This window comes from Bubalus bubalis, chromosome 3 (genome assembly GCF_019923935.1).
Source record: "Bubalus bubalis isolate 160015118507 breed Murrah chromosome 3, NDDB_SH_1, whole genome shotgun sequence".
In the NCBI taxonomy this organism is placed as follows: Eukaryota; Metazoa; Chordata; class Mammalia; order Artiodactyla; family Bovidae; genus Bubalus; species Bubalus bubalis.
The window spans coordinates 14,098,649-14,125,261 of NC_059159.1; the positions used below are offsets into that span (position 1 = coordinate 14,098,649).

Below are 26,613 nucleotides of genomic sequence, written 5' to 3' on the forward strand. Positions count from 1 at the left end.
AAAATAAGCTTTCTGTTGCTCCTTTGCTGTCTCCTTTTCTCTCTGGATCAATTCCAGATCAGTCAGTAATGCTGTCTGAAGAAAGAGTGTGTTACTATCACCGCCCAAAGTTGACATCATCCTTTCTGGAATCTTCACAACCCCATGATTACATCCAACCCTAGAGACAACCTAGATTCAAATGGTGGAAAGGGCTTTGAGTTGGAATGGTTTGGGATTTTTATCATTTAATTGCAAGTAATTCTATCTTTTTGCAATAGAATACTGTAACCTAATATTTTTGTCCAAGTTCCCACTTTCTTACTGGGGACAGAAGTCAGAAAAATACAAAAAGGAGTTCTTTCACTCATTCCTCAAGTATGACACTCAAAAATTTGATAAGCACGGCAACTGGAAGCTGTTTTTGATAGTTGTGACTTGTATTTGGTTATATATACAAGATTTTAGAGACATTAATTCATAAATGTGATTACACTTTTTTTTCCTATCATTTTTATCACTCAACTAGGTATTTAGCTTCCATTTTCAACATTCATATGCAGGCCAACGTTTTAAAACCAAAATTAACAGCAGTATTAATTTTATAACACCCAAAAGTTTGATTATGCTAAAAAGTGTGATCATTTAGAATTAGGAATGCTTAATGTCTACAGTAAGTAGGTGCCTAATCCATTTATAAAATAAAATTGTCTCTTTAGTGATGTTTAAGTTGTAACAGTGGAACTATTTTAGTGATGCTGTTTAAATTATAATCTGTTTGGAAGTGCTAAATCAAAACTTTTTGTTGGTAACTTTAGCTGTGTGTTGAATTAAACGCAAATCAGTATAGGCATCTTCACTTTTCATTGTCTTACTTTATGAGAAATTAGATGTGATATAAAAAGTAGAACCCTATTAACTGATTTTCCCCATGGTTCAATACACGTTGTGCCTCCCTTTAGGCAAATTATACTAAATGATTTATAGAACAAAACAACATGATTTAGTTTCTTTACAAAAAGCTCTGCTTATGGATTTTCCTTAAATAACAAGACACTTTGGCCTATTTGAAATAATCAGATCATAGAAATTCATTTCACACACAACTTTTAAACTGCATAAAATGCGGCACACGTACATATGTTCATTGTATTGAAATCGTTATTTTGTGGATATTTCATATTTTTTACTTTCTTTCATTATTAACATTTCAGCATACCAGGTTCATTCATTCCCTGTTCTAGCTGGGGAGAGTTTTTTAAGGAGTATTCTGTGAGCTCTTATACCAAACTAGACTGGTTTGGGAATCTAGTGAGAAAGACTAAAACCTGAAATTCAAGTCCTGAGCTTACTTCCAGAACACGCAGCACACCGCCTGGTGAAGGCAGCATACAGAAGCACCCCAGGGCCTCCACCTGCGGCAGTGAAAGTCATGCGAGGGTTGTAATTCAGAAGGAAAAAGGTGGTGGTAAGAGGAGCCACCACACAACTGTCTATTACTCCCTGATGTTCTAAAGCAGGTTCGTTGGAAGCTTGAGGACTATTTCGATTCCTCTAGGTGAATCTGCCAAGAAATACATTGGGTAGAACCAGGGGTATCAGCAAGGCCAGTCTCATTCCCTGCAGTTCACACTCATCCTTGCCGTGACTCTGACCAGGCATTCCTCCAGAGCACCCGTCAGCACTGAAGATACACTGTGTTTGTCATAGAGATAGTCTCCACTATGCTGTTTGGGATCTTACACGACAAAGGCCTCGAGGTTGACTAACTGTGGTTACCCACGGTGACACACTCATATGGCCCCATCTTGTAGACCCTTTTGTTTTTAGATTAACAGTCCGTATATCACTCTCCACACAGCGTATCCCTGGTTTTGAACTGAAGTAGTTTCTCACCAGCTAATTAACCTGGCTGCTCTCCACATTGTCACACACATTCTACTAACTGAAAAACTGGCCCATGTCATAATCTTACTACAGATAAATTCCAATATTTATTTAGAAAACTTGGTAGACTTCCTACATGTACCTTTTTTTAATTTTCTTCTTCATATCACATTTTGACCATTTTATCTTCTGCCCCTGGCTGAACTCCTGCATGTTCCTTGTAGTGTACCTTCTCCTCGGTGTTTGCGCTTTGCTTTGTTTTCAAATTTAAATCGTGAGATACATTTTCAAACCTATCTAAGAAATAGCCCTGACTTTGAAATGGCTTCTGTGGCATAGGTTTGACAGATGTAAGTCTTTGATTCTTTGGCTTTGGTTTTTGTGCCTGTGACGGTTTTACACACGTTCATTAAGAGGGAGACATCACCATCGGTGTGTTGTTTATTTTTTCAAATCCCAGTGTGTTTTTTTTAAAGACCCGCATTTCACTCAACAGTGTATTTGTTGAAATGGATGTGAGCGACTTTTATGTTTCCACACTTGATACAGCGTCAAATGCTGCAGTTTGTCAGGGTTAGAATGGCTGGATTCAGGATGTTTAGCTGACTCATTGCAGAAAGTTACCCTGTAAGAACGTGAATCAGGACAGGGAAGACAGATTTACGTACCATGCAGCTCAAAATGACAACTACATTGTCATTTTCATTGTGAATGCTTTTAGGTTCTATATTGGCTGTGATCTTTGTACTAACTGGTATCATGGAGAATGTGTTGGCATCACAGAAAAGGAGGCTAAGAAAATGGATGTGTACATCTGTAATGATTGTAAACGGGCACAAGAGGGCAACAGTGAGGAATTGTACTGTATCTGCAGAACACCTTATGATGAGTCACAGTGAGTTCTGATAAGAGCATCATATTTAATAATTTAGGAAGCCAAACTGCTCTGACTGGTTACTTATTTTATTTTAAAATAAAAAGCAAGATACTTTTCTGCATATATGATACACTTACATTACAAATTCCTTTCCAATTTTTTTTTTCTCTTCTTCCCTCTTTACCTCCCCTTCAAACTTTATGCTGCTTCATAGTGAATGTTTGAGATGCATTGGGGAAAATGTGGTTTAACGGTAGACTTGATTCTTCAATATGTAACGCAGAAATTAATGAGATTAAAATAGCCTGACTTGTTTGGACTTTTATCAGTGTTTTGAAATGGTGCTTTATTGCAGGTTAGTAAAACACTAATTTGGGAATAAGCTCTGAGACTCTGTTATTAGCTTTTAGGATTTTGAACTCCCAGTTGGGTGGCCAGTACCAGCTTCCCATTTGATACGGTATTAGTTGAAAGATTTTTGTCTTTATTTTGTTTTGAGCTTTAAAGTCAATTAAATGTTCTACTTTTTTTTTTTTTTTTTATCATATTGGTTCTCCAATTTTGACAGTGTTCTTAAACCTTTAATGCTTGTTCTTAACATTGGAAATACTAAATTAACACATTGGAATGTCAATCTTCAAAAGTATTAAAATAATTATAATACTGAAACTATTTTATATCCCAGGGTTAGAATATTTTCAGATGCATGTTTTATTATTATTTTTTTTAAGTAAATTATAAGTCATGTCATCCCATCTGTTTTGAACTCACATTTCCATTTCGGATCTTGCAGATTTTATATCGGCTGTGACCGGTGTCAGAATTGGTACCATGGGCGCTGCGTTGGCATCTTGCAGAGTGAGGCAGAGCTCATTGACGAGTACGTCTGTCCACAGTGCCAGTCAACGGAGGATGCCATGACGGTGCTCACGCCGCTCACAGAGAAAGATTATGAGGGCCTGAAGAGGGTGCTGCGTTCTTTGCAGGTGAGAAGCCACTCTCTGTGCAGCATTTAAAGATGAAGTCAACCAGCATGACCTAGGAAACACTTCTGGGGTTTGACCTTTCCAATCTTCAAGGACCTAATTATGTACCAACTCCCCACTGAAGTGCTCCACAGAACTCAGTCCTCCACATGCCATTGTCATGAGGTTTACCAGATCCACAGGCTAGCTCAGCTGTTGTTTAGCTAATGCTCATGTTTAAAATGACTGATTTTTTTTTTTTAGCCTAAATTTTATTTTTAAAGAAAACTACCTTACTGTTAATACCATCGATTGAAAAGCAGTTTGATTAAATTCTAGTGAGATATAAATGCTTATCTAAAGCTTTGAGGCAAAGCCTGCCCTCTCTTATTAAAAATAAAAAGGAGGTGGGGGTGCCTTATACAATTGGCAAGTGTTAGAGATGTATTCCAGACATAGTGCTAGATCAACACTGTCTCCTGTGTTGTTATAATCAGAAACATTGAAAGAACTGAAGCAACAGTAGTCTCATCATGTGGTTGCGTCTTATTTAACTTCATCCCTCTGCCACATCCTTCGCCCGCAGAGGTAACCATTCCCCACTTAGAACCCCTCCCACTCCACTTAACAGATGTGATCGCAGTGGCAGCATCGCTGAGTGGGCAGGTCATCAGGTAGGGACCAGAGGGCAGATTCCTTGACTTCTAAGCTGGTGCTCCACCAGCCCCCCTCAGGGCAAGGTCCCAGGCCTCTGAGCACCATTATTACAGAGCATGTTCATCTGAGATCATTTGTAACTGGAGCAAAAGTCGTCCCAAGTATAAGTAATTTCATCCATCAAGTTTAAAACTGACTCTCCAAGTTTAAAGGCTGACTGATACAGTAACTCAGATGGGAAGCTTAGGTGAGATTTTTATTTCTACCTGACAGTAATGATGCCTTTTTTCTCATCAATATAGGCCCATAAGATGGCCTGGCCTTTCCTTGAACCAGTGGATCCTAACGACGCACCAGATTATTACGGTGTTATTAAGGAACCTATGGGTAAGTGCTTGAGTTGAACTTGAAGTTTTTTCAGAAGTCTGAGCAGCTATTTCATTTTTCATCCATGCAACCGATACATCATGAGGCTGTGTTGAGCAGGACTGGTGGGAGTCTAAACTGGTATAGTCAGTAGTAGGATAAATGGGGAGTACATGTTATAGTTCAAGGCTATATAGCTTTGGACCCAGCAGTTTCATCCCTTAGGATTTATATATGCACACATGTTGTTCATCCCAGCAGTGTTTATAATTGCAAAAGTACTGAAAATGAAATAAATGACCATCAGGAGAGGAGTAGCCAAATTAAAGGATGAGCAGAATACTCTGTAGCTGTATAAGGAGTGAAATCCTTGAATAGATTGAGGTCTTTTTGAACCTCTCATCTTTCCTGTCTCCTCTTCCTCATCTTTTCCTGAAGGAGAACAAAGATAGAAATCCAAGAAAATATGGCTTCATTGCCCAGAAAATGAAAATAGTAATAAGGAACAGCTGCAAGTGACTGTATTAAGATGAACAGCTACAGGTGATGATTATATTAAAAATAGTTTATCTGCAAAAGAAGTTATAGAAGTTAGAACATACATAAAAGCTTCCAGAACTGCCAAAAGATTCATTCTAGCTGATGAAAATATTCCAATAGCAGCTAAGCCTTTTCGATGCATGCACTTTTTTCTCACATTTTGGTATGTTCTTTGTGTGTGTGTGTGTGTAAATTGAAATCATATATATTTAAAAGGAAAAAATTGAGATCATGTAGTAAATGTGTCTGGCATTCATCTTCCTGTCATTAATCTTCATATATCTTCATTAATCTTCAGTAACAATTTTAATGGCTTTATATAGTCTGTAAATTGATTATGCCTTAACTTATTTAACCACAGTTCTTCTCTTGAAGAGCTAGAACGTTTTCCTTTTTTTTCATGCCAGCCAGATAAATAGCATTTTATGTAGGTACGTACATAAAGATAATACAGGTCTCCCAAATATACTGTTGAAAGAAAAATGAAAGTTACAGAGTAATTGCTAGGTTTTAAGCCGTAAGCAAGTGTGTTTTCTCAGGATATGTACATGTATTTAAAGGTGCATAGAAAATGTCTGGACAAACATTGACTAATTTGAAAATAGTTTCTTCTAGGGGTATGAAGGAGCCAACAAGGTCAGCAGCTTTTATTTTCTTAAATGGAGTTATATATATGGATCATCATGTTTTATAACATACTTTATAAACTTGTCAGTCAGTAGCTTTGTCACATCAGCTGTGGTATAGACCCCAGATTGTTTTTAATTGTATGAAGTTAAGATAATTTATTTAATCACCTCCCCCAAAATGGATTTTTTTTTGGTTGTATGCAATTTTTGCTATTATAAATGACACTTCTGTAAAACATCTTTGTGCATCTGTGCTGTTCTTGTTTGCTTTCTTGGTAAAAATTTCTAGAATCAGAATTTCTCTGTCAGAGGGTATGTATACTTTTTAGGCTTCTGATAAGTGTGTTCAAATTATGCCTCAGCAGGTTGAACCATTTTCCACTGATGGCATATATCTGTATCCTTTTCTCTGCACCCCTGAAGACACTGAGCATTATCACTCTTGAGAACATTTTTTCTTTGCATATATTTATTTCAAAATGATAGGTTTGAGGTGCAAACGCAGATGTTACAGAAATGTAGGGAGTGAAATGTAAATTACCACCACTCTCATCCTCCTTTAAACGTAGCCTGTGTTAATAGTCTGATATTATGACTTTTAGTTTCTGCTAATTTGGACGAAAGAAGGACTCTCTGTTTTTGCCTGTCTTCAGTAACTAGTGATGTTCTTACTGTTTGAACTTTTTCTCTGTGAGCTTCCTATTTATATATTTTGCCATTTTGTTCTGGAGATATTCATACTCTTGTCAGTGTTATTTAAGGGGTAGTTATATTGTAAGGATATTTAAAGTTTTATGGTAATTTTTGGTCATAGATAGTTTTTAACATTTTTTAATTCAAATCTATTAATCATTATGAATTCTACTTTTAGAGTTGTATTTTCAGCCTTTTCCCCTACCCCAGATATGTAAAGACTTACCTATATATTATCCCAATACTTTTTTAAAGGAATATCAAATTAAATGAAATCATAAAATGTCCAAACCCTACTCACATACTTTGTTACAGCTGCTCCATCAGTGATTGCCTGGAACTCTAAAGCACTCGGACTGTGGCGCTGTCCTGGGGGCTGTGTTAAGCATTCACTCTTCCTGTTTAGCTTACATAACCTGCACAAAATGATGTGCCCAAATTTTGTTTGGAATTTTATCAGACTGGCTCCTTTTTTACAGTTGTTCCTGTTTATACTTTTTCCCCTACCTGCATACGCCTAAACTATCAAAGATGTGTATGTGTGTGTATTAAAATATATGTATAATGTAAACTTGCCATTTTAACTACTTTTATATGCATGCTTCAGTGATTGACTACATTCATTTTTGTCCTTAAATTTTAATCCACCTAGGTTACTTTGGCATATAGTATGAGATAGAATTTTTCTTCAAATATAGGTAGGCAGTTGCTCCAACCCAATTTATTAATGAATTCTTCCTTTCTCTGCTTACTTGAAATGACATCCTCAGCATATGTAAAATTCATATGCTGAATACAGTCAGGTCTGTTCCTGTTTCAAATTCAGTTCCATTAATGTTTGTATCATCTTGGACAGTGCCACACTTTTCATTATCACAGTTTTATGATTTTTTAAATTCTCATAGATTGTCTTCTCCCATTACTTTTATTGTTCAAATATTTCTTAGATACTCTTGAGCTTTTATTTTTTGAATGAACTTCAAAATTATTTTCTCAATTCTGAAATAATTATTGAGATTTAGTTTTGAAATTGTGTTTATCTGTCAGTCCTATTCTTGTCTGTCAGAACTGCAGGCAGTATTCACATTGGAATGACCTTAAGGTTTTGAAAATCTTTTACATTTTGTGTTTTTAAGACCTTGCCACCATGGAAGAAAGAGTACAAAGAAGATATTATGAAAAGCTGACGGAATTTGTAGCAGATATGACCAAAATTTTTGATAATTGTCGTTACTACAATCCAAGTGACTCTCCTTTTTACCAGTGTGCAGAAGTTCTTGAATCATTCTTTGTACAGAAATTGAAAGGATTCAAGGCTAGCAGGTAAGCAGGGGTGTTCAGTGCTCTGAATCAATTCAACTCCTAATGAGAAATGGCTAGATTTGTGTATGATCTACTTAAAATTAGAGCCACTTTCTAAAATTCAAAAAACATTTTTCAAATGCTTAAAGAATGTAAGATGTCTTAAATGCCACGGGCCACATACAAAGATAGCAGTAAGAGTTCTTGCTCTCACTAAGTTTACAGAAGTATAAAAATAACTGTTCTGTAGGATAGAGTAAGAGGAAGACCATAAAGAGGGGATCTTAGCACATTCTCCTTAATTTATGTTTGTGATGTCTTTGAAATCATGAATAATTTTATTTTTCTGGATTTTTTTTCCTTGGGCAAAACTAGACTTTAATTCCACAGACTTTTTCTTCGAACCTGTGAAAGTCGCTCAGTCATGTCCAACGACGCTTTGCAACCCCATGGATTATACAGTCCATGGAATTCTCCAGACCAGAATACTGGAGTGGGTAGCTGTTCCCTTCTCCAGGGGGTCTTCCCAACCCAGAGATCGAATCCAGGTCTCCCACACTGCAGGTCATTCTTTACCAGCCGAGCCACCAGGAAAGCCCCTTTGAATCTATAGTAACATATAAAAAGCATTGAACAGCTTCGTATGGTATTCAGGTGCTTTGACCTCATGCCTTCTGTTTCTGACCTTCAGTACCTGCTCCTTCCAAGCCCATGACTTTCTTCTTCCCAACAGAGGCCCATTTTCCTTTTCTTTGAGAGCGGCCACCAGTCTAGTCCTGGGATTCATTGTTCACTGTCTCCCATCCACCAGCCCACTAGTTTGATCCTTCCTAAGTAGTCAGAGAATCTACCTTCCCTGGGTAACTCTTGGCTAGGCTGGGCCTGGGCACCTGTATTATCTAGTGAACTCCAAGGGACTCTGCATACCCAAGTGTAAGAATCTCTAGTCATTTTTCTCTTAGGAGAATCTTCTGGGTGTTTTGTTTCTCTCCTTCTCCTGTAACAAGGTAGATTGAGACCTGTACTTTAGTCAATCTATTTAAAGTTAAGGATAGGCACAACCCAGTCACCTTCTCAACAAAAGACTCACAAACTTTAGGCAAGGCAGGATGGAAAGCAGTAGGGAGGCTTTGTGGACCATGAACCAAGAGAGTTACAGAATCTCTAAAACCTTCCCGCTTTTACTGTTGCCTGTGAACCCATTAGCTGGAAAACTTAAGTGGAAGAGGACTTACTGAATATGACAGAGTCCCCAGGAAAATAATAATAAAGGAAGAAAAAGAGATAAATTCAGAGTGGTGAAAAGAGTATGGGAGAAGTCAGTCAGCTGATGAGATTTCAGCAAATCATGAAATACAGCAGACAGAAGGCCACTGACTGATGGAGGCAAGCAGGCCACAGCCAGACTCCTGCAGCAGGCTCCTCGGCAGACGCGACAGCCTGCTGACTGGTAGGACCCCAGCAGCCTTCAACACACAGAGTCTGAAACAGGATCGAAGGCGAGAGAGTAGGAAGAGAGAAGCGTTAGCTGAAGATCTGTATCCAGGCTGCTGCTGCTGTTGCTAAGTCACTTCAGTCATGTCTGACCCTGTGTGACCCCATAGACGGCAGCCCACCAGGCTCCCCTGTCCCTGGGATTCTCCAGGCAAGAACACTGGAGCGGGTTGCCATTTCCTTCTCCAATGTATCCAGGCTAGTCACCCTCATTGACCCCTGTGTGCAGACCTTGTAGGAGGCCTGAAAAACTGGAAGAACACTGGATTTTTCTCCAAAGAAACAGAATAAACCATCGGCAGAGAGCTAGAGTAGACAGAAGAGAATGGGACCCAGAGTAAAATCCCCTGATCCCTGAAGGATTGGCTCCCCTTATTCTAACACTGGGGCTCTCAACAGGGTAATTTGCTCACCCTCAGCCTACAAGGGATAGTTAGCAATACCTAGAGACACTGCTGTTTGTCACACTTGGAGGTGGTAAGTGGTGCTGACATCTAATAGGTAGAGGCTGGAGATGCTACTGAACATCCCACACTTGGACCGGACATTGCAGCCTTTACAGCAAAGAATTACCCAGCTCCAGAATGTCAGTGGTGTTGAGATTGAAAACTCTGATCTAAAGCAAAGCCCGCCAGTTAGTAAGCTGCATACATATGCACAGGGTTCTCCAGGCACCCATCAAGTTTGTGAACTTACTCTTAAGCGGGAACAGACAGTTACGGATAGCCAGATATGTGAGGAAAGCCTGCAGTGCCAAGGTGAAAGGTTAGGGTGTAACAACAAAAAAAAAAGATTCCAGAGAAGTCAAAGGAGAACCTTAAAAAACAAAGCAAGCCTCTAAATCATGTCCCAAGCGAAATTTTAGAAGATACTGCATCTGTAAAATGGTGAACAGGATATTAGAAATAAAGAATAATCTGAAAGAAAAAACAGTAACTAGAAATTTTACAAACTTACTGCACACATTGAATCAAGACACTCTCAATGTAAAGAACAAAAAGACAAGGAGGTGAAAAATATGAAGAAAAAAGTGTTATGGAATATCCAGTATTCACTTAATGGAAATTTCAGAAATAACAGAGAAGACAGAGGAGAGGAAATTACCAGAGGACTACTAAGAAAAATTCCCTGAGCTGGTGAGATGCAGACAGCTTTGTATGTAAGCAGAACCGTTCGTTCAGCGAGTGGCTGTTGAGCCACTGCTGTGCATCAGATGTTGAATATGGCGGCTTGCCATGGAGCTCCTGTTCTGTGGGGCAGGGAGGTGCAGCTGGGTGGGAGCTGTGGAGGGATGAGAATGGCTGGTAAACGTGTAAGCCAGCCAGACAAGTGGGGAAAGGTCCATTCCACGTTTCCGTAACTAGTCCATTCCACACATACCCATAACTGAAATCTCCAGACGCCAGGGATAGAAGAAGCTCTATCTGAAAGCTTCTAAAGAGGTTAAAATTCCTGTAAAGTAATAGCAATTAGACTGGTATCAGACTTTTCTCTAACAACACAGAACTCTAGAGAGAAATGGAAGAATATAATCAAAAAGTTTGAGGGAAAATGAAACCTGTGTCCAGCCAAACAGTCACACGTGGAGGCGGAATAAGTATGTTTTCAGGTCATATAAGGACTCAGAAAGAGCTTCTTTCCCTTGCATCCTTTCTTAGCAAGTTATTTTAAGATGTGCATTAACAAAAAAAGAAGAAGCAAATCAAAAAAACGAAAGACCTTGGATTTCAGGAAAGCTAAGAGAATGACTCTGACCCAGAGTGGCATTTGTACAGCAGGCCCATGCAGCTGGCACTGCAAATTGAAGCAGGAGAATGGAGCACTCCCAAGGAGGGATGTGTCTGGAGGGAAAAAATGATTCATACATTAGATAACTTAAGAATGTAAGTGGGGTGGGGGGTGATGAAAGGCAATCAGAAACTCCATGAAAGGAAAAAAGTTGTATAGGTTACTAAGAATGCCCTCTTAGGGAAAGAGTAGGTGCTACAGAGAAAAATATTTATATAGTCACAATAATGTAAATGGCACATTGATTTTCAACTTTTATAATCAGTCTGCAGACAAAGCATGGAAAGATTTAAATTACTGAGAAATAAAACTTGTACTCAAGAAGGGAGAAGGGAAAATGGTTACATAAGCCCAGTTCCCATTTGCCATAACAATTTAAACAATGCAAAGTTGATAAAGTAAGAAATAGCAGTGTAAGAAATCTCCCTACCCAAGAACTGAAAGTTCCAAGGAATTCTCAGGCAGCCCAGACTTTAGGTTGAAACTTACTATAAGCCCTCTGTGCTTTGTGCTTCCTACCTTAGGTAGTTTATACTCCAGCTGAATTTCTGAAACTGCTTTTTTTTTTTTTTTTTAATTGAAAAGGCTTTATTTAGTTTACCCTTTGGTGGAAGCTGGGGGATTTGAATCCCAGCCGAGTAGGGGTGGCAGCAGCTGCTGCTGAGGTGGGCCTGCTACAAAAGTAGAGAATTGGGGGAAGGAAAGGAGACATAAAGGCTGGGTCTTCACAGTGAAGGGACCACTCAGGAGAGCTTGCCCCCGAGTACTTTCTATAGCTATTTAATTATATTCTAGCTTATATGATCTTTATTGAAGAACACAGAAGTCAACTGAGGACTCTGCCCAAGTCTTGCTTATGTTAAAAAAAAAAATGTGAAGTGATATTAGGGAACTTTTGTTGAGTTTAGGGCAGAATGAAACATATATGTAGCCAATCTTTGAAATTTTATATATTTATGGATTTCCAGTGTTTCCTTTGCCATATTTTCCCCATTTTTAATTTGCAATCTCCAGCATTATTTTCGTAACTGTTCTCTGTTACAATTCATCATTTTTATCATCCGTGTTCTTTCTTTTCTTACAGATTGTGATATCTTTAGTCTGAATTTTTAACTGGAATCAGAACTGGATGTTGGGGTCACTCTTTCTTTTATTGTACCATGTGATTACCTAATTCAAAATTGCCCCCCAGAGTTCAGATTAGTTAATATAATTTTTTAATGTTTAAAAAAAAAAAGATGTATAGTAGTAAACACTTTATTCTAGCAGCCATGTTGAACAATGTATTTAAGAATTGTAAACTCCTGGAAGACTGTATTTATATACACTATCGCAGTAGTACATACTTGATAACTGTGCAGTAATTTGGTTTACTAACAGAAGTTGTTAATAAAACTGTGAAACTAGAAAGGAGACTTTCTGAACTTTAATAGAAAAAACTGTGATTTTAATACTGTTATTTCTCTCCTTTTAGTATTATTTTCCTTCATACTTCCCAACTCAATGTAAATAAGCACACACACACGTAGGTATCCACATCTTTTACCACAATGGTAATGCTTTTGTAAATGTTTCTATTTGTCCCTTTGGCTAAAAATGTTGTATTGGACAAATATATACATATATTATATATATATTCCTTTTTCAAAAATATTGGCTTTTTCCAGTGAATTATCATGTTTAGTGTACCATGAAAAATTTTAATATTATAGGTTACTTGTTTAATTTCTTACTTGTTTTCATATATTTGCTTGCCAAGGGTGAATGAAAGAACATGGCTGCTTTCCCCAGACAGACTGACCTTGGCATCCACATAAAGCATCATTGTTTTAAAAAATGAAGGGTGCTTAATTGTTCCCTTTTTTCTGTATTCTGTAGGTCTCATAACAACAAACTGCAGTCTACAGCTTCTTAAAGTTCAGCGTGTTAACCTAACATAAAACACAGCAAGAATCTGGTTGTCTGAACTATTTTAAAATTAAGGAGCCAGATGTTTTTAGTCAGGTTATCCTGACAAGACTTGACCTAAACTTCGTTTTTATTGGTCATAACAGTCCAATTATATTCTTGGCCAATTTTGTCCAACGGACAAGGGAAAAGCAAAGTCAACGACACCATTATCTTGTCAAGATCAAATGGTTTTACTATTGTGGCAGAAGCGGGAAAACTTTGTTTATTGAAAAAAAAGAAAGCAAGAAAAAAAAAAAAGATAATATGGGGTCAAGTGTAACTCCATGGAAATGCCACGTCTGCTCTTCAGTGAAGAAGCTGGTTTAGAGTCTCGCAGAAAACTTTCAACTGTATTTATTTATTGTTGCAAAAAAGACGCTTTTTTATTGCTGCCCTCATTTGTCAGCTAATTATTTTTTCTTATAAAATCCAGCCCCGGTTACATGTAATCCATTCTGTATCTTATCATGATTCCTGTAGGTAAAAGTACAAGACGACCTCTAGATGTCTTTTCTTTCTATGAAAGGAGCTGCTATGTACACATGTGCACACACACACACACACAACTGGGAATCAACAATGAGTTTATTGTTCATAGTAGATAAAAATTAAGCTTGCATAAAGGTTGGGCTAAGTGGTCCTGGACTACAGACTCTGTTGCCTTGAATATAACAGAACAATTTGTCATTTACTCTGCACCAGGCTAAAATGAGTAAAATCTATTTGAAGGTATCTTGTTTGTAAACATTTGTCAGATTCTAATTTTTTTTCTTTTTGTATTAAAATTCAACTATGGATGTATATGAAACAAAATAAATGGAGATCATTTTTCTCCCACAGATGGTGTCTTTGAATGTGCGCTAATGATTCTCCGTAAGCCTTTTGAGGGGAAAGGGAGGGCTACAAGGTAGAAAAATAAAAAGGCCGAAGGATCTGATTGTACCTGGATTTCTCCAGGGCAGTAGTGCTCCTAAATTTTACAATTCCCAGCCCACTGTCATCATGTCAAAGAAAAATATTCAACGGTGCTAATCCTGTTGCATCAATTGATCAGACTGATTAAAAAAAAAAGATAATGTGACAAAATACATGTTGCCTTCGTCTGTACGTTTTACGATACCAGGCAGATTACCCTTTACAAGACTGCTACTGATACTTTATGAAGGGCATTTTTTTTTTTAATGACTTCATCCTCTCTGTATTTGTTGGTTGGTTGAGTTGTTTGGGGTTTTTTCCCACGTAAGAAAAAGTAGTGTAAGCAGTAGGGGGAAAAGGGAAACCTCAGAGGAAGGTGTAGTTTGCATGTTTTTCCTTTGTGTTTTAATCTTACATGTCGTATTTCTACATTGTCAAAATCGCTTCTGTGAGATCTGCCATAGTTGGTTTATGCAGCTTTGCAAAAATTTTACTAGATTTTGCACTAATTCATATTAGCTTTGTCCTACCAGGTTCTGGAATTTTATCTAATTGTTGTTTTTTAAGTTTCCTCTGTTTAATATCACCCTGCTATGCAAAACCTTCCCAGACCTTAGTTTCTTAAAAGAAAGACGTTACTACAGTTCCCAATTATTTCTTATTACAGGCTCAGGTGTACAAGTTATTCTGGGTTAATGTTATCTAATGAAGCCCATTCCTTTTTGTACATAAAAATGTCACTTTTACTTACAAACTAAAGAGACTAATTGTTCAACATTGAAAACATGGAAACAAAGTTTTTGCTTAAAATATTAACATGGAAGTAGTCAAACATAGGTTATTTTGTCCTTTTGCTTTTCAAAAAAATGTTACATATTGTATGCACTGTGCTGATGCAAGAATCCTACATTTTAATGAATTATGAAATTATTTTGCATCTCATCACGTCACAGTATTTCTGTACTATTTATTCATATATATATAGATATATATGGGCTTAATCACTTAAAACGTTGCGGCAAGAACTTTCCTATCTGTAGGCAATAGATTGCTATGTTTTTAACAGATTGTGGCAAATTTAAACGGCAATTCTTTTTGTACGTAATAGGACATTTCATCCTAGAAAAATAAAGTAATGTTTTTGACGTTGGATTTGGTGCAGTTCCTAATGAAACAGTGGTTGGTTGGTTGGTTAATATATTTTCTGTAGATGTTGACATTGCCAAATTGTACAAAAATGGTAAATTTTGTGGGAATCCTTGGACCAGGAAGATGTTAATTTCATAAGTGTATTTAATAGTATAAAGCCTCTTGTGATTTCTATCACCATATAAATACATAGACATTTTATAGTTTTATCAACTACAGAGCTTTAGTCTTTGAAAAGTAATTTTTGGGAAAACACGCCTTCTTATATACACATAATGAGTTTCAAAAGCTGCTTTTCTATGAGTATTTGATAAGCTTCTGCTACTCAATAAAGTATACATAATACAACTATTTTGCTTTCAATAATCCAAGTGCTAGAATGCACATTTGTTATACTGTTAGGGTTTTTCTACCCAGCCTTTGGACTTGTGTGTGTATATACATATAGACATATGTTTACTTTGCATCAACAATTTCCTTGGCTAGAAGTATTTTCAATGCTTGTTATATTTCATCTGCCAAGTTCACAATCCTTGAAACCATTTCATAAAAAGTATTTTCATAATATTGGTAAGGTTTTTTTTTCTCCTACCCAAACTCTGCAGGATTTGTATTTTAGTTAATGTCCTGTGGTAGTTAAAAAGTGAACTTTCAGAGATATTTTCTAAAGTAAAACAATTTTTTATATTTCAAGTGGCCTAGAGTGTTATTGAAGAGATGCTGAAATTTGCTGCTGTTTGTAATCTACCTTCCTGGAATCTGCAAATAAAAAGTTCTTTCCCTGTTTCTGTTCATTTGTTAGGCAAACTCCCTACATCTTTGTGTTTCTGATACTACAGAGCCAGTGTGATGACCTCTTAAATCTACACACTTAGCCTCATGACTGAGGCCATTACCCATGAGGGTCAGATTTCATCCTTAAAATGAAAATGGTGGCCTCTCAGGAACAAAGTAACATCTTACAAGTACTTGGGGAAAGGTTTTTAGTGAAATGAACACAAAGTACTTTTGGATACTTGGAATAAGAGACCACAAGACATTTCTTAGATCACACCCCTCTTGATCCGATTTGGACCAGATTCAACTAAAGAAATAAGGGCTATAGTTTTAAAATGATAAAGTCCACCTGAAATTGAAGTTACCATTGTAGGCAGTGAGTCAGGTTTTGGTAGTGGTGGTTGTCCACCACTTTGCAACCCCATGGAACCCATGCCTGCCCATGCTCCCCTGTCCATGGGATATCTTAGGCAAGAATCCTAGGAGGGGTTGCCATTTCCTTCTCCAGGGAATCTTCCCAACCCAGGGATTGAACCCACGTCTGCTTGGCAGGTGGATTCTTTACCACTGAGCCACCTGGGAAGGGCCAGGTCAGTTTTTAGGTGTTTGCAAATACCTGTGTTTGATGAACCTTAAAAATTATTTTGAGAAAAACATAAATAGTACCAAGTGATGTCTTTAAGAGTTAAAAGCTAGTACTAAAGTGTGTTATGTTTTATGAACCTTTCGCTATCAAAACACTTTTTTTCTGCTTGAGCTCCAACAGTTTAATTGAAGGAGGAATGTTTTGAGTTCCTCTTGAAGGCAACAGAGTATGGTGCCCAAGATCCTTTAGTCTCTGGAGCACAAACCAATATACTAAGAAAAATCTTATCAACAGGACAGAAGGGTTCAGAACTACAGTAAATTTGCAAGTTAAAATTTTCCATAAAATTCAAAGATTGTGTCCAAAGTACTGACTGATATTGAGATTCTTTGTAAACTTTTTTGCCTAACCTGGAATTACCAGTCTGTTCTTCACTGCCTCCCGTTCATATCCCCACACAGACCACTTTTTGACCTCACCTGAGCCTCACTTGTCTTTCACTGCAAACTTGGTCTTGAATGATTGCCTTAGTTTTAACAAGGCAGTTTCTAAAAAGTTGACATGCTTGTGTTTGCCACATTAACCATGTGACCTCTAAGTGACTGGTGTGTGATTTCAAAACGCCTCAAACTATTAACAATCTAATCAAACCCTAACCCTCAGTCTTACATAAAAGTGATTTTTTCCACCTCTCTTTTAAACCAGAGCTATTTATAATACTTCCCTTTATACTCTAACATCTGACCATCCAACTAATCATTTATTTGGTCACATTGTAATCTTCCCCACCATGTTACTTGGGATCACCACTTAGCCATTTGACATTTACAAGTTTAGCTTTGGTTTTTGTGACTGGTGCTACTTCTGTCTTAATTTCTGTCCTAAAGAAAACTAATCCAGAAGCTCTTCATTCACTGCATACTATAATCTGTCAATGGTTCATGTAATAATGCAGTGGATTCCCAAGAGGCAATTCTAGGATAATTTTTAATAAGCTTGGGCAAAACTCATTCTCAGCAAACTCTCTAAAAATCCTTTAGTTAATGCTTTACCACAGAATAGTCAGAGCCTCTTGACTTTTTGCCTCATTTGGGACAAATAAGGTAACAGTATCTTATCACAGGCAGAGATGTTTTAGGCTGTATAGTCACTGTGCTGTCCTGACATCCTGTGTGTACATGATGCTGCTTTGAGGCCATTACAAACTGACAGAGCTTGAACTCCAGTGCATCTCCTTGGAAACCAAATGTGCTGTTTTTCTCTTCAGTGCAGTTACTTTTCTTAAGGCAGTCACCTTCAAGGATTATCAGTGTCTCTGTTCACAATTTCAGATTAACTAAAGCACAGCTTGGTCTTCTGGGGGAAAAAACAAACAGTTAATGTCTTTGTGGGCTCAGATATAAAATCAATAATAAATTCAGTTCGTGATTATTTTTCAAGCTAGCTGGAAAACGTTTAAGATTCACATGCTTGCAAGCCATCATTAAATACTGGTTCCAGGGTTTGGGGAGTAAGAGTGAGTTTGAGAAATGCTTTTTTCCCAAACCTTCTGGGGCTCAGTGAGGCTAAAAAAACCAGGTGCATCCAAGATCTGATTTCACAGCAAGATTTACTGCTTTACAAACACAAACATGATACTTGGTCTTAATAGAAAAATGACATCAGATACACCCAGAATATGTTTGGCATTGGGATAGCTGCCAGTATGGCACAAAACACAGGATTTTAGAACCTGGGAGGCGTGAAAATAAACTGTATCTTGTATTTTGGTACATCAGGAACACCTGTTTGCTTGACATAAGACCTTCGGTACTCTTAAGTGGAAAACTTCAATACTTGTCTTGGGCTCCAACTTTAGTGTTTGATCTAAATGTGATCTAAATGACATTTCATACGTCTGACTAGTGCACTTACTGTTATGTACAGAATTTAAAATGTGACGGTTTTAGTATAAAATCTGGTTTGATACATGATATAAACTACTTGGAATTGTATATTTAAGATCAAGCAAATGTTTTTGTGAACTATTTCTACTGAAGAATGTATTTAAATTAAAATAATTAAAAATAAACAACATGAAGCAGTGATCTGTTAACTGGACAGGTCAGTGAGCTGAGCTTGTGTGAAGAACTGGCACACCCGTTGAATAACCCCGCCATGGAGCTCAGAAGCATAACCATTTAAGAAGCCTTTTGTAAATAAGACAGTGACTTCAAGATGAGAGTTGGGACTTTCAAATAGTTCCTAAAGGGACTATGTGCCCTTTCTAAAGGAAAATCCCATTATATGATGATAAGGCCTTTCCTGTCTTGTTGCAGAATTTAAATTTCAGATCCAGAAATGCCCAGCTGGTGTGTTTCAGATGCACTGGGCGTGAATTGCCCCTTGCACCTGTCCATCCCTTTTTCGGTTAAATCTTTTCACGTAGCTGCTGCTGCTCCTGAGTAGTCCATCTCCTGGGCGAAGGCGCCCTCTCAGGATCTGAAGCAGAGCTGTAGGAAGCTGCCTTCTCTTATGGTAGATGTGGCCCATCACAATATATCTGCTGCCTGAAGGGAAAAAAAAAAAAAAAAGCCAAAATATAAAGGTATAGTTATCTTTCAAGTGCCATGTAACAATAAGAAAACGTAACACCTTTAAGACATGCCTATAGCTTGAATCTACGATCTTGCTGCACTTGCTGAATCTCAGACATTCAGATCTCAGACAACAGGTGGAAACAGCTGAGTGACCTTTACAATCAGATTCTCAGGCTGTTAGTAGCCAACACTAGGAACAAAGGTTCTAATCACAACAGTACCAGCAAGATTTTACAGAGCACGTTTCTAGAAAGACGTAGGAGTAGGCATTACTCGCCCCCCGCCCCCGCAAAGACGACTATAAACAGTTTAAACAGCCCCTTAGGCATGCCTTCTGGCAACTGTGTTCGATCATTCACTCCACTTGTCAACAAATAGTGACTTGCTTTGTGCCAACGCGCGCAGTTCCCATCCTTAACCAGAGGAGCCGGGAGGGGGTGTTCGCTGATGGAATTTAAATCACAGAGTGGCCGAAGTGATACTTGTCTAAATTCTATTCATTTTAGAATACCCTTCCCCCCCCACCCCAAAAAATGGTACTGAGATGACCGATAGGGACCGAACTGTGGCATATACAAGTTACAAAGTGGCATAAAGTGCATATTCAAAATGGTCCCTTCGGTCAGTTTCAATACCTGGCTTAAACTCTGGACATGGCTTATTGCAACTAGAGGAGTCTAGGGCTAGTATGTGGACTCGGAAGAAAAACCCGTCCGGAGTGATGTACAGGCGGTTCATCTTGTACAGCCCGTCTCGGTCCACCAGGAGAGTCACCAGCCGGATCCCTGTGCCGAGGACGTCTACATCATGCACGATTCCGTTCAATGCTGCTTTCAAAAAACAAAGAGTTTGGAGAAATGCATAGCGCTCACATCCTCTTCTCTCCCCCCAGTGCGTTTTTTACAAATCTCTGGGTCTTGAAAGACCGAGTGGGTGGGTTTCTCTAGGGTTTGGTTTAGGGGCCCCGGGCCACAGCCCGGCGCTCTCGGCTCGGAAAGGCTCGCCCCGTGGCCTGAGCTCGGTCGCCCGGGCCCGGGAGGAGCTGCGAGCGGGACTCACCGAACTCGCTGGCGCAGTAGGACTCGCGCTCGTCCAAGTCCGCCCTGCAGGCGCGCGCACAGGGCTCGGCGCCGGGCTCGGCGTCCTCCCCCTGCAGCGCGCCGAGGTGCGGCGGCGGCGCGGGCGCGGGTTCCGGGGGCGGCGCGGCGGCGCGCGGCCGGTTGGGGTGGGCGGGGCCGGCGGGGATCTCGGCGGCGCGCGCGGAAGGCCGCACTGCCGGGAGGCGCGGGGCCCGGGCGCGCGCGCGCCGCGGGGAATCCCCCAGTGCCGGCTGGCGGCGCGGTGACGCGCGGTTCTCCGCTTGCGCCAGGCGCGGGCTCGGCGGGCCGGCGGGTGCGCGCGCGGCTTCCCGGAAGCCCGCCCGGTTCTCCGCGGGCGGCGGGGGCTTCCGGCGCCTCAGGTCTGACCAGGCACGGGGAGCGGCTTCGGCCGTGCGCGGCCGCCGCGGGGCCTCGGGGACTGGCAGCGCCCGGGGCCCAGGCATCTCCGCACTCGGGCCTCCGCCGGGGTCGGGCTTCCGGCTGTGTGGCGGCGAGGCTGTAGGGAGAGAAGAGGAGAGGCCGGGGAGGCCATTAGAGGAGGAGAGGCCGGGGAGGCTGAGAGGAGAGGGCAGTGGAGGGGGCTGGTCGAGAGGAGGGGGGCAAAGAGGAGACTGTGAGGGGAGGGAAGGGGAGGAGGGAAGGGGAGAGGCCGAGAAGAAGGGAGAGAGGCCGAGAGGAGGGGAAGCGAGGTGAGGCCGGGGAGACTGAGGAAGGAGATGAGGCTGCGGAGGAGAGGCTGACGTGGGGCGGGGGAGGGAGGAGATGGACAGTGTTAACAGAGCCATACACCTGCGAGCGGGGACCTGGAAATGAAGCGAAGAGAACCGGAGGGGGAGAGGAAGGCGCCCCCCAATTAGGAGAGGAAAGACGCCCCAGCTTCTGATGAGCACGGGTTTCCTAGGCCTCACAGGAAGACCCAGATGAGGGTCTCGCCCTGTGAGAATGAGGACAACTAAGAACATTTTTTTCACCACATGGGAAAATTTCATTTTGTTAAGGACCCTGTCTAAATCAATAGCTTTTAAAATTACAACAACCTATTTGTTCTAGGACTAAACACAACTGACAACTCTGGTTAAATAACAAACTCTTTTTGCCCTTTCTTTAATATATATATAAACATCCGCCTTTCTGCTATGTACAGTTTGTTGAGAAAGTACCGAGAGCAAACCCCAGGGGGAAAGGTCTCATATTACAGGTTCTCCTAATTGTTTAAGCGCCCCTGACAACAGAACTATTTGGTTTTCCCATCCGTGTTTACACTGTCATCTTGGTCTCCGCAGAATCGAGCATTTGTGAGTGGATTTTTATCTGGCTTCTTGGACACCACTTATTAGTAAACCACAGCTTAGAAAGACGTTTAAAGCGTGGCTGGGAGGCAGAAGCCCCCGGTTAAGTGTGACACACATCCCTTACATGCCCCCCTCCCCCCGCCCCGCATCATTTTCGTGGTAGAGAAAAAGCTCCTAAATGGCATGGCATGAAAACAAATTTTTGAAATTATTAGTGATTTTTCCCCAGCTCTGCAGGCAGGTTGGTGAGCAAACTTCAGCCAGCTTAGAAGCTGGGCAACTTTCCATGCCCAGTTACACAATATCACCTCCCCCTTTTGCCTGGGTCCCAGTGCCCTCCAAGCGGGCACAAGAGCCTGTCTTTATTTTTTCTATTGTTTTAACGGCTGGTTTTCAGTATTTCTCTCCTCTGGCATCGAAATGCTTGGCCTGCCCCCTTTGCAGTTCTTGCAACACTTGATTTAAAGTGATTTATCTTGCCAAATTGACAATCTTCATTTCAAGTGATTTATCTTGCCAAATTGACAATCTCCCTTAAAATCAGCTTTCAGCCAGCAATAATCGCCGGTTACAGTTCATGTTTTTGCAGAGAGGTTGATTCTGACTCATTATGTTCAACGTTGCCCATACACAGCTGAATAAAGTTCTGGTGGATATCCAATTCCTGACTGTCAACTGTTGACCTCACAACTGCTTCCCCATTGATATCACCATCTGTTGTCATGGGAAAGATTGTCTGATATTTGGGTTAAATGCCACTGAAGTAATTCAATTTCCATGTGGAAAAATAACCCAAAGTAAATTGCCCTGCGAGGTGCGGAAGCTATTTTTCCCGGAGATAGTGAATGGAACAGAACATCTAAATAAAAGCCAAACAAAAACACCTCTCCGCAGAGAACCTCTTGTTTCTTCATTCTCAGAATTTTCCATCTCATGCATGAAACTGTGTGTATATGTTTTGTGTGTTTTAAAGACTCAGGTGTCCCAAGGCAATTGGTTGGGGCTGCAAGGAGAGGGAAGAGAGGTCCGATTTCGGCTCCCTCCGCCCCCAGCCGCGGCGGGGCGCACCCAGCGCCTGCGATCGCCGGCGGGACGCGGACCCGGGCGCAGGGCGGACCCCGAGCTCCTGGGGCGCCCGCCGCCCGCCGCGTCCCGCGAGCCCGGCCCGCAAGGCTTCCGAAAGGCGCGCCACGACCCCTTTTGACACTTTCTCTCCTCTGTGATGGAGCAACTACTTAACATGCAAAGTTTTCTCCAGCCTGCCAGGCTCGCTCGAGATCATTTCAGTAGCTGAACAACTGGCTTCATTCCGAAAAGGCTGCCAAGACACACACAATCTTGGGGACACATTTTGCTCCTTTCAAACACGAACACGGACCTGGAGTCTCTGGTCAGCCCTGACCCCTTTCTCGTCCCTCCCTTCGTCGCGCGCTCTCCGCACCTCGCCCCCGGATTCCAGCCCCTCTCCCAGGGCTCAGCGTTTCATCGATCTTACCTTTTCTCTCCGCCACTGGGGCTTCGGGAGAAGATCCAACGATCAAACAGAGGAGCCAGAAAGCTCTAGCTGTCATGTTTGTAGACACGGTTCCCAGGCTCTAAAACTGAGCCTGGGCTTTTGCTCTTTCTCTCCCCCCACCCCTTCTCCACACCCCCACCCCCGTTCATGCTAATGAGGGGCAGCCTTTGGGGAAACGGGAATCACTCACTGAACAGACCATTGGAACAAAACCGAGCTGCAAGGATTTCTCCCACCTCCTAAGGGGGAAGAGCACGTGGCCTCTCAAAGTTGTCCCTGGGAACGTCTGTCCTGCGATCTGCGGGCAATGAGAACATCAAATCCGACACTTTAAACCCGTGTGGGCTTGCGGGCTGGGGCTGGGTGGAGGAGCGTGTAGGGCGGCAACACCAAAAAAGGGTGTTGAGGGACTGAGGGACTGGGTGTGGGAGAATGAGTGATAAGGAGATTTTTCTAGATTAAGCCAACAACAAATAGGCAAATTGGAGCCTAAGACAGTTTGGACTTGTGGAAGGGAGGAGATTCCAGGTGACAGAAAATTCATCCCAGAATGTGTCATGGATTCTGAGATGAACTAAGTCACTACATCCTGGGTTTGATTACATTATATATGTAATATTTATATTCTAGAATCAGAAAGGCCCAAACGTCCTCATAAAATATTAATAGCTTTTCTTCTCTCTCTCTCCTCCTTCCCCTAATTGAAATTGGTATCTAGTTGGCTAGAGTCATCGAGTCTTTTAGCCACCAGGTGCTAGAGGATGGTGTTGGTGGTGGTTTAGTCACTAAGTCGTGCCTGACTCTTGCAACCCCATGGACTATATAGCCCACCAGGCTCCTGTGTCCATGGGATTTCCCAGGCAAGAATACTGGAGTGGGTTGGAGTGGGTTGCCATTTCCTTCTTCAGGGGGTGTTCCCAACCCAGGGATGGAACCCGCATCTCAAATCCATGTCTCCTGCATTGCAGGTGGAGTCTTTACCTCTCAGCCACCAGGGACAGTGAAAAATCCTCCCCAGCTCTCTGATGATGGCTCACCTCCTCAAGAAAGGTGGGTTTTGTGTTTTTTTCTTTCTAAGAAAAACTCACTCACTACTTGGTCTGAATTCTTTCTTTTTTTTTTTTTAATATTTATTTAGCTACACTGAATCTAGTTGCAGCATACAGGATCTTTTGATCTTCGTTGTGACATGCGGGTTCTCTTTGAGTTGAGGCATGTGGGATCTAGTTTCCCGACCAGGAATGGAACCTGGGGCCCCTGTATTGGGAGCTCAGAGTCCTAGCTACTGGACCACCAGGGAAGTCCCATTGGGTCTGAATTCTTGAATGGCTCTGTAAATTCATCCTGAGCTAAGAACCCTATCCCTCAGATTGAACTGAAACAGCATTCACTAAAGAGGGAAGTAAGCTCACTGTAGTAAACCCACAACTTTCCCGATGTGTATCTCATTTCAACAGCTTCACATCCAAGAGGAAGGGGAAGTATGTTGAGATGAAGGCATTTTTATCTTAAGCACGTGAGCCAACAGTGAGATGCAGCTGCTTAAAAAGTTTTGCTGCATTAATATCTTATGTCTCAAAAATAATAGTGCTAATGAATGTCAGATTCACTGGTGCAGGGTGGGGTGGATATCATGTTTTCAAGAAAGACATGGACAGCTAGAAGGGAAACAGTAGGGTGCTAAGAGGGCTGGACTCCATCATGGTCAAGTTCTTTGGGAAGAACTGAGGATAGGCAGGGTAGGCAAACAAAAACACTTTTTATATTTGGGGAAAGAACTAGTAGGTAGAAGTTATGAAGTGACAGGTTTAATTTCAGTTTAAGAAAGAATATTCTAACAACTGAGATCTCCAATAAAGGGCTGCTTTCAAGGGTTTTAACAATGAGGTCCTGGCCACTGGGGATGTCCAAAGAGAACATGATTCAGGGATACTGTAGAACAGGTTCCTAGATTAGGTGTGTTGTGGATTGAGGGGTAGAGTAGATAAATGAGCTCTAGGGAGGAGTTGCCTGTCTGGTCACAGGCTGACAATGTGTTGGAGGGGGTCACTGTATCTGAAGACTGGTCCTCAAATTTCCTCAGTTTGAAACTCACTTTTGTCAACAGATCAGATTTGTGGAACCAACTCATGTTAACCAAACTCATAAAAAGCAGATGTATAAACCAGAATATCGCTTATTGTTTTGTAATAGGGAGGATATAGCAAAGGTGAGTCAGAGGTCTAATTATTAATCAGAAGTTTCCCTGTTGAGAACTAAATCAAACTGCAGTTGAAGATGGGCTCATCTTTCCTCATTCAAGTTTTTAGAGGAGCAAATTCTCTGTTTCCTCCAAAAGAGTATATCTCTTCAATTACTACAAGTCTTATGTACATCAGAGTCAGTGTCTCCAGATTCTGGCCAAGATCAAAAAAACACTGTGAACTTTGTGCTTTGGGTTTGCAATTTTGGGGGTGGGGAGGGGGCAGGTGCCCCAGGTCTTAGTTGTAGCGTGCGGAATCTCCCATCTTCATTGTGGCATCTGGAATCTTTTAGTTGCATGTGTGATATCTAGTTGCAGCATCTGGGCTCTAGTTCCCAACCAGGGATTGAACCCAAGTCCCCTGAATTTGGAGCTTGGAGTCTTAGCCACTGGACCACCAGAGAAGTTCCTGGGGGTTATAATTTATAGATGTCATTAGATTTCTTTCTTCCACACACTCTTTCTTTAAGTTAAGTGGAATAAAATTAATTAGGCTTAAGCTTTCTCAGTTACAACCACATCTCAGACATAGTTGCCTGAGATTATGTTCAAGTCACCCAGATCCAATTTGGGGTGTTCCCGAAACTCTTCTGTTTCAGGAATGTTGTGAATGAATGCCCTGAAGCCCACACCCTGAAATGTAGAGGCAGAGAGCTGACCAGAAGTCTCCTGGAGGCTCCTGGGGTGGCACCAGCCTGGAAGAACTTGCCAGGGTCCAAAGCTGGGTCTTGGGCAGCATACCACTTGCAGGCACAGAAGCCATATTCATGGTGGAAAGCGCAAAGAGCTCCAAGAGACCGAACTATGTAAGCCAGAATGCCACTTTATTAAGATGACTCAGGCAGACCTGCAGTCTCGTGTCAGCCTGGCTAGCATTCTCTTTCTATAAACAAGTCACCTGGGAAGCCCAATTATCATCAGGGTGGTTGGTAATATAAACCAGGGTACAAGGATTTCGTTATATGATTGGAATGTTTAAAGGTATTGGTTTCTCACAGTGTATAATGTCCATCTCTCCATGCCCATCTTCCATGTGTCAGATGAAAGAATCTAAAACCCTAATTGCCTTCCTCTCCCCTGCCAATCTCTGGCATTTTGAGTGTATCTTTCCACTTTGCAAATATTTGTTGAGCATCTACTGTGTGTTGAATAATAAAGAATTTGTGCCAGGTTCCTGGTATGGGACTTCTAACTCTTGGAATTTCCCAAGTGAAGGAAACGTCTTTATCCATGAGCTTCCTGGATCACACCTGAGTTTATGCTAATGAGTGGACTCTTGAAGGGCCCCTTGATAACTTAGGGCTGGAATCTGGCCATCAGAAACACCAAC

General features: G+C 41.0%; 2 protein-coding genes across 16 annotated transcripts in view; one reads left to right on the forward strand and one right to left on the reverse strand.

Moving 5' to 3' along the window:
- Positions 1–15,985, forward strand: part of BPTF (bromodomain PHD finger transcription factor) — a 135,733-nt gene extending 119,748 nt beyond the window's left edge. For 10 of the 15 annotated variants that reach the window (XM_025279801.3, XM_025279802.3, XM_025279809.3 and 7 more), the window contains 5 exons: positions 2,588–2,761; positions 3,537–3,729; positions 4,668–4,752; positions 7,730–7,916; positions 13,056–15,985. In XM_025279801.3, the coding sequence (XP_025135586.3) occupies positions 2,588–2,761; positions 3,537–3,729; positions 4,668–4,752; positions 7,730–7,916; positions 13,056–13,092 (676 nt within the window). In that variant the 3' untranslated portion in view covers positions 13,093–15,985. Of the gene's footprint in view, positions 1–2,587; positions 2,762–3,536; positions 3,730–4,667; positions 4,753–7,729; positions 7,917–12,261; positions 12,588–13,055 lie in introns of those variants that run through there. The other 5 variants (XM_025279807.3, XM_025279812.3, XM_025279815.3 and 2 more) reach the window with 2 other exon arrangements.
- A 1,980-nt stretch (positions 15,986–17,965) lies between these two features.
- On the reverse strand, positions 17,966–23,175 carry C3H17orf58 (chromosome 3 C17orf58 homolog). The gene is made up of 4 exons (XM_006049448.4): positions 23,021–23,175; positions 20,193–20,729; positions 19,769–19,960; positions 17,966–19,103 (listed from the first exon to the last, which is right to left on the reverse strand). Exons 1-4 carry the CDS (start codon positions 23,094–23,096, stop codon positions 18,913–18,915), a joined length of 996 nt encoding a protein of 331 aa, XP_006049510.2. The 5' UTR covers positions 23,097–23,175; the 3' UTR covers positions 17,966–18,912.
- Positions 23,176–26,613: the final 3,438 nt, after the last annotated feature.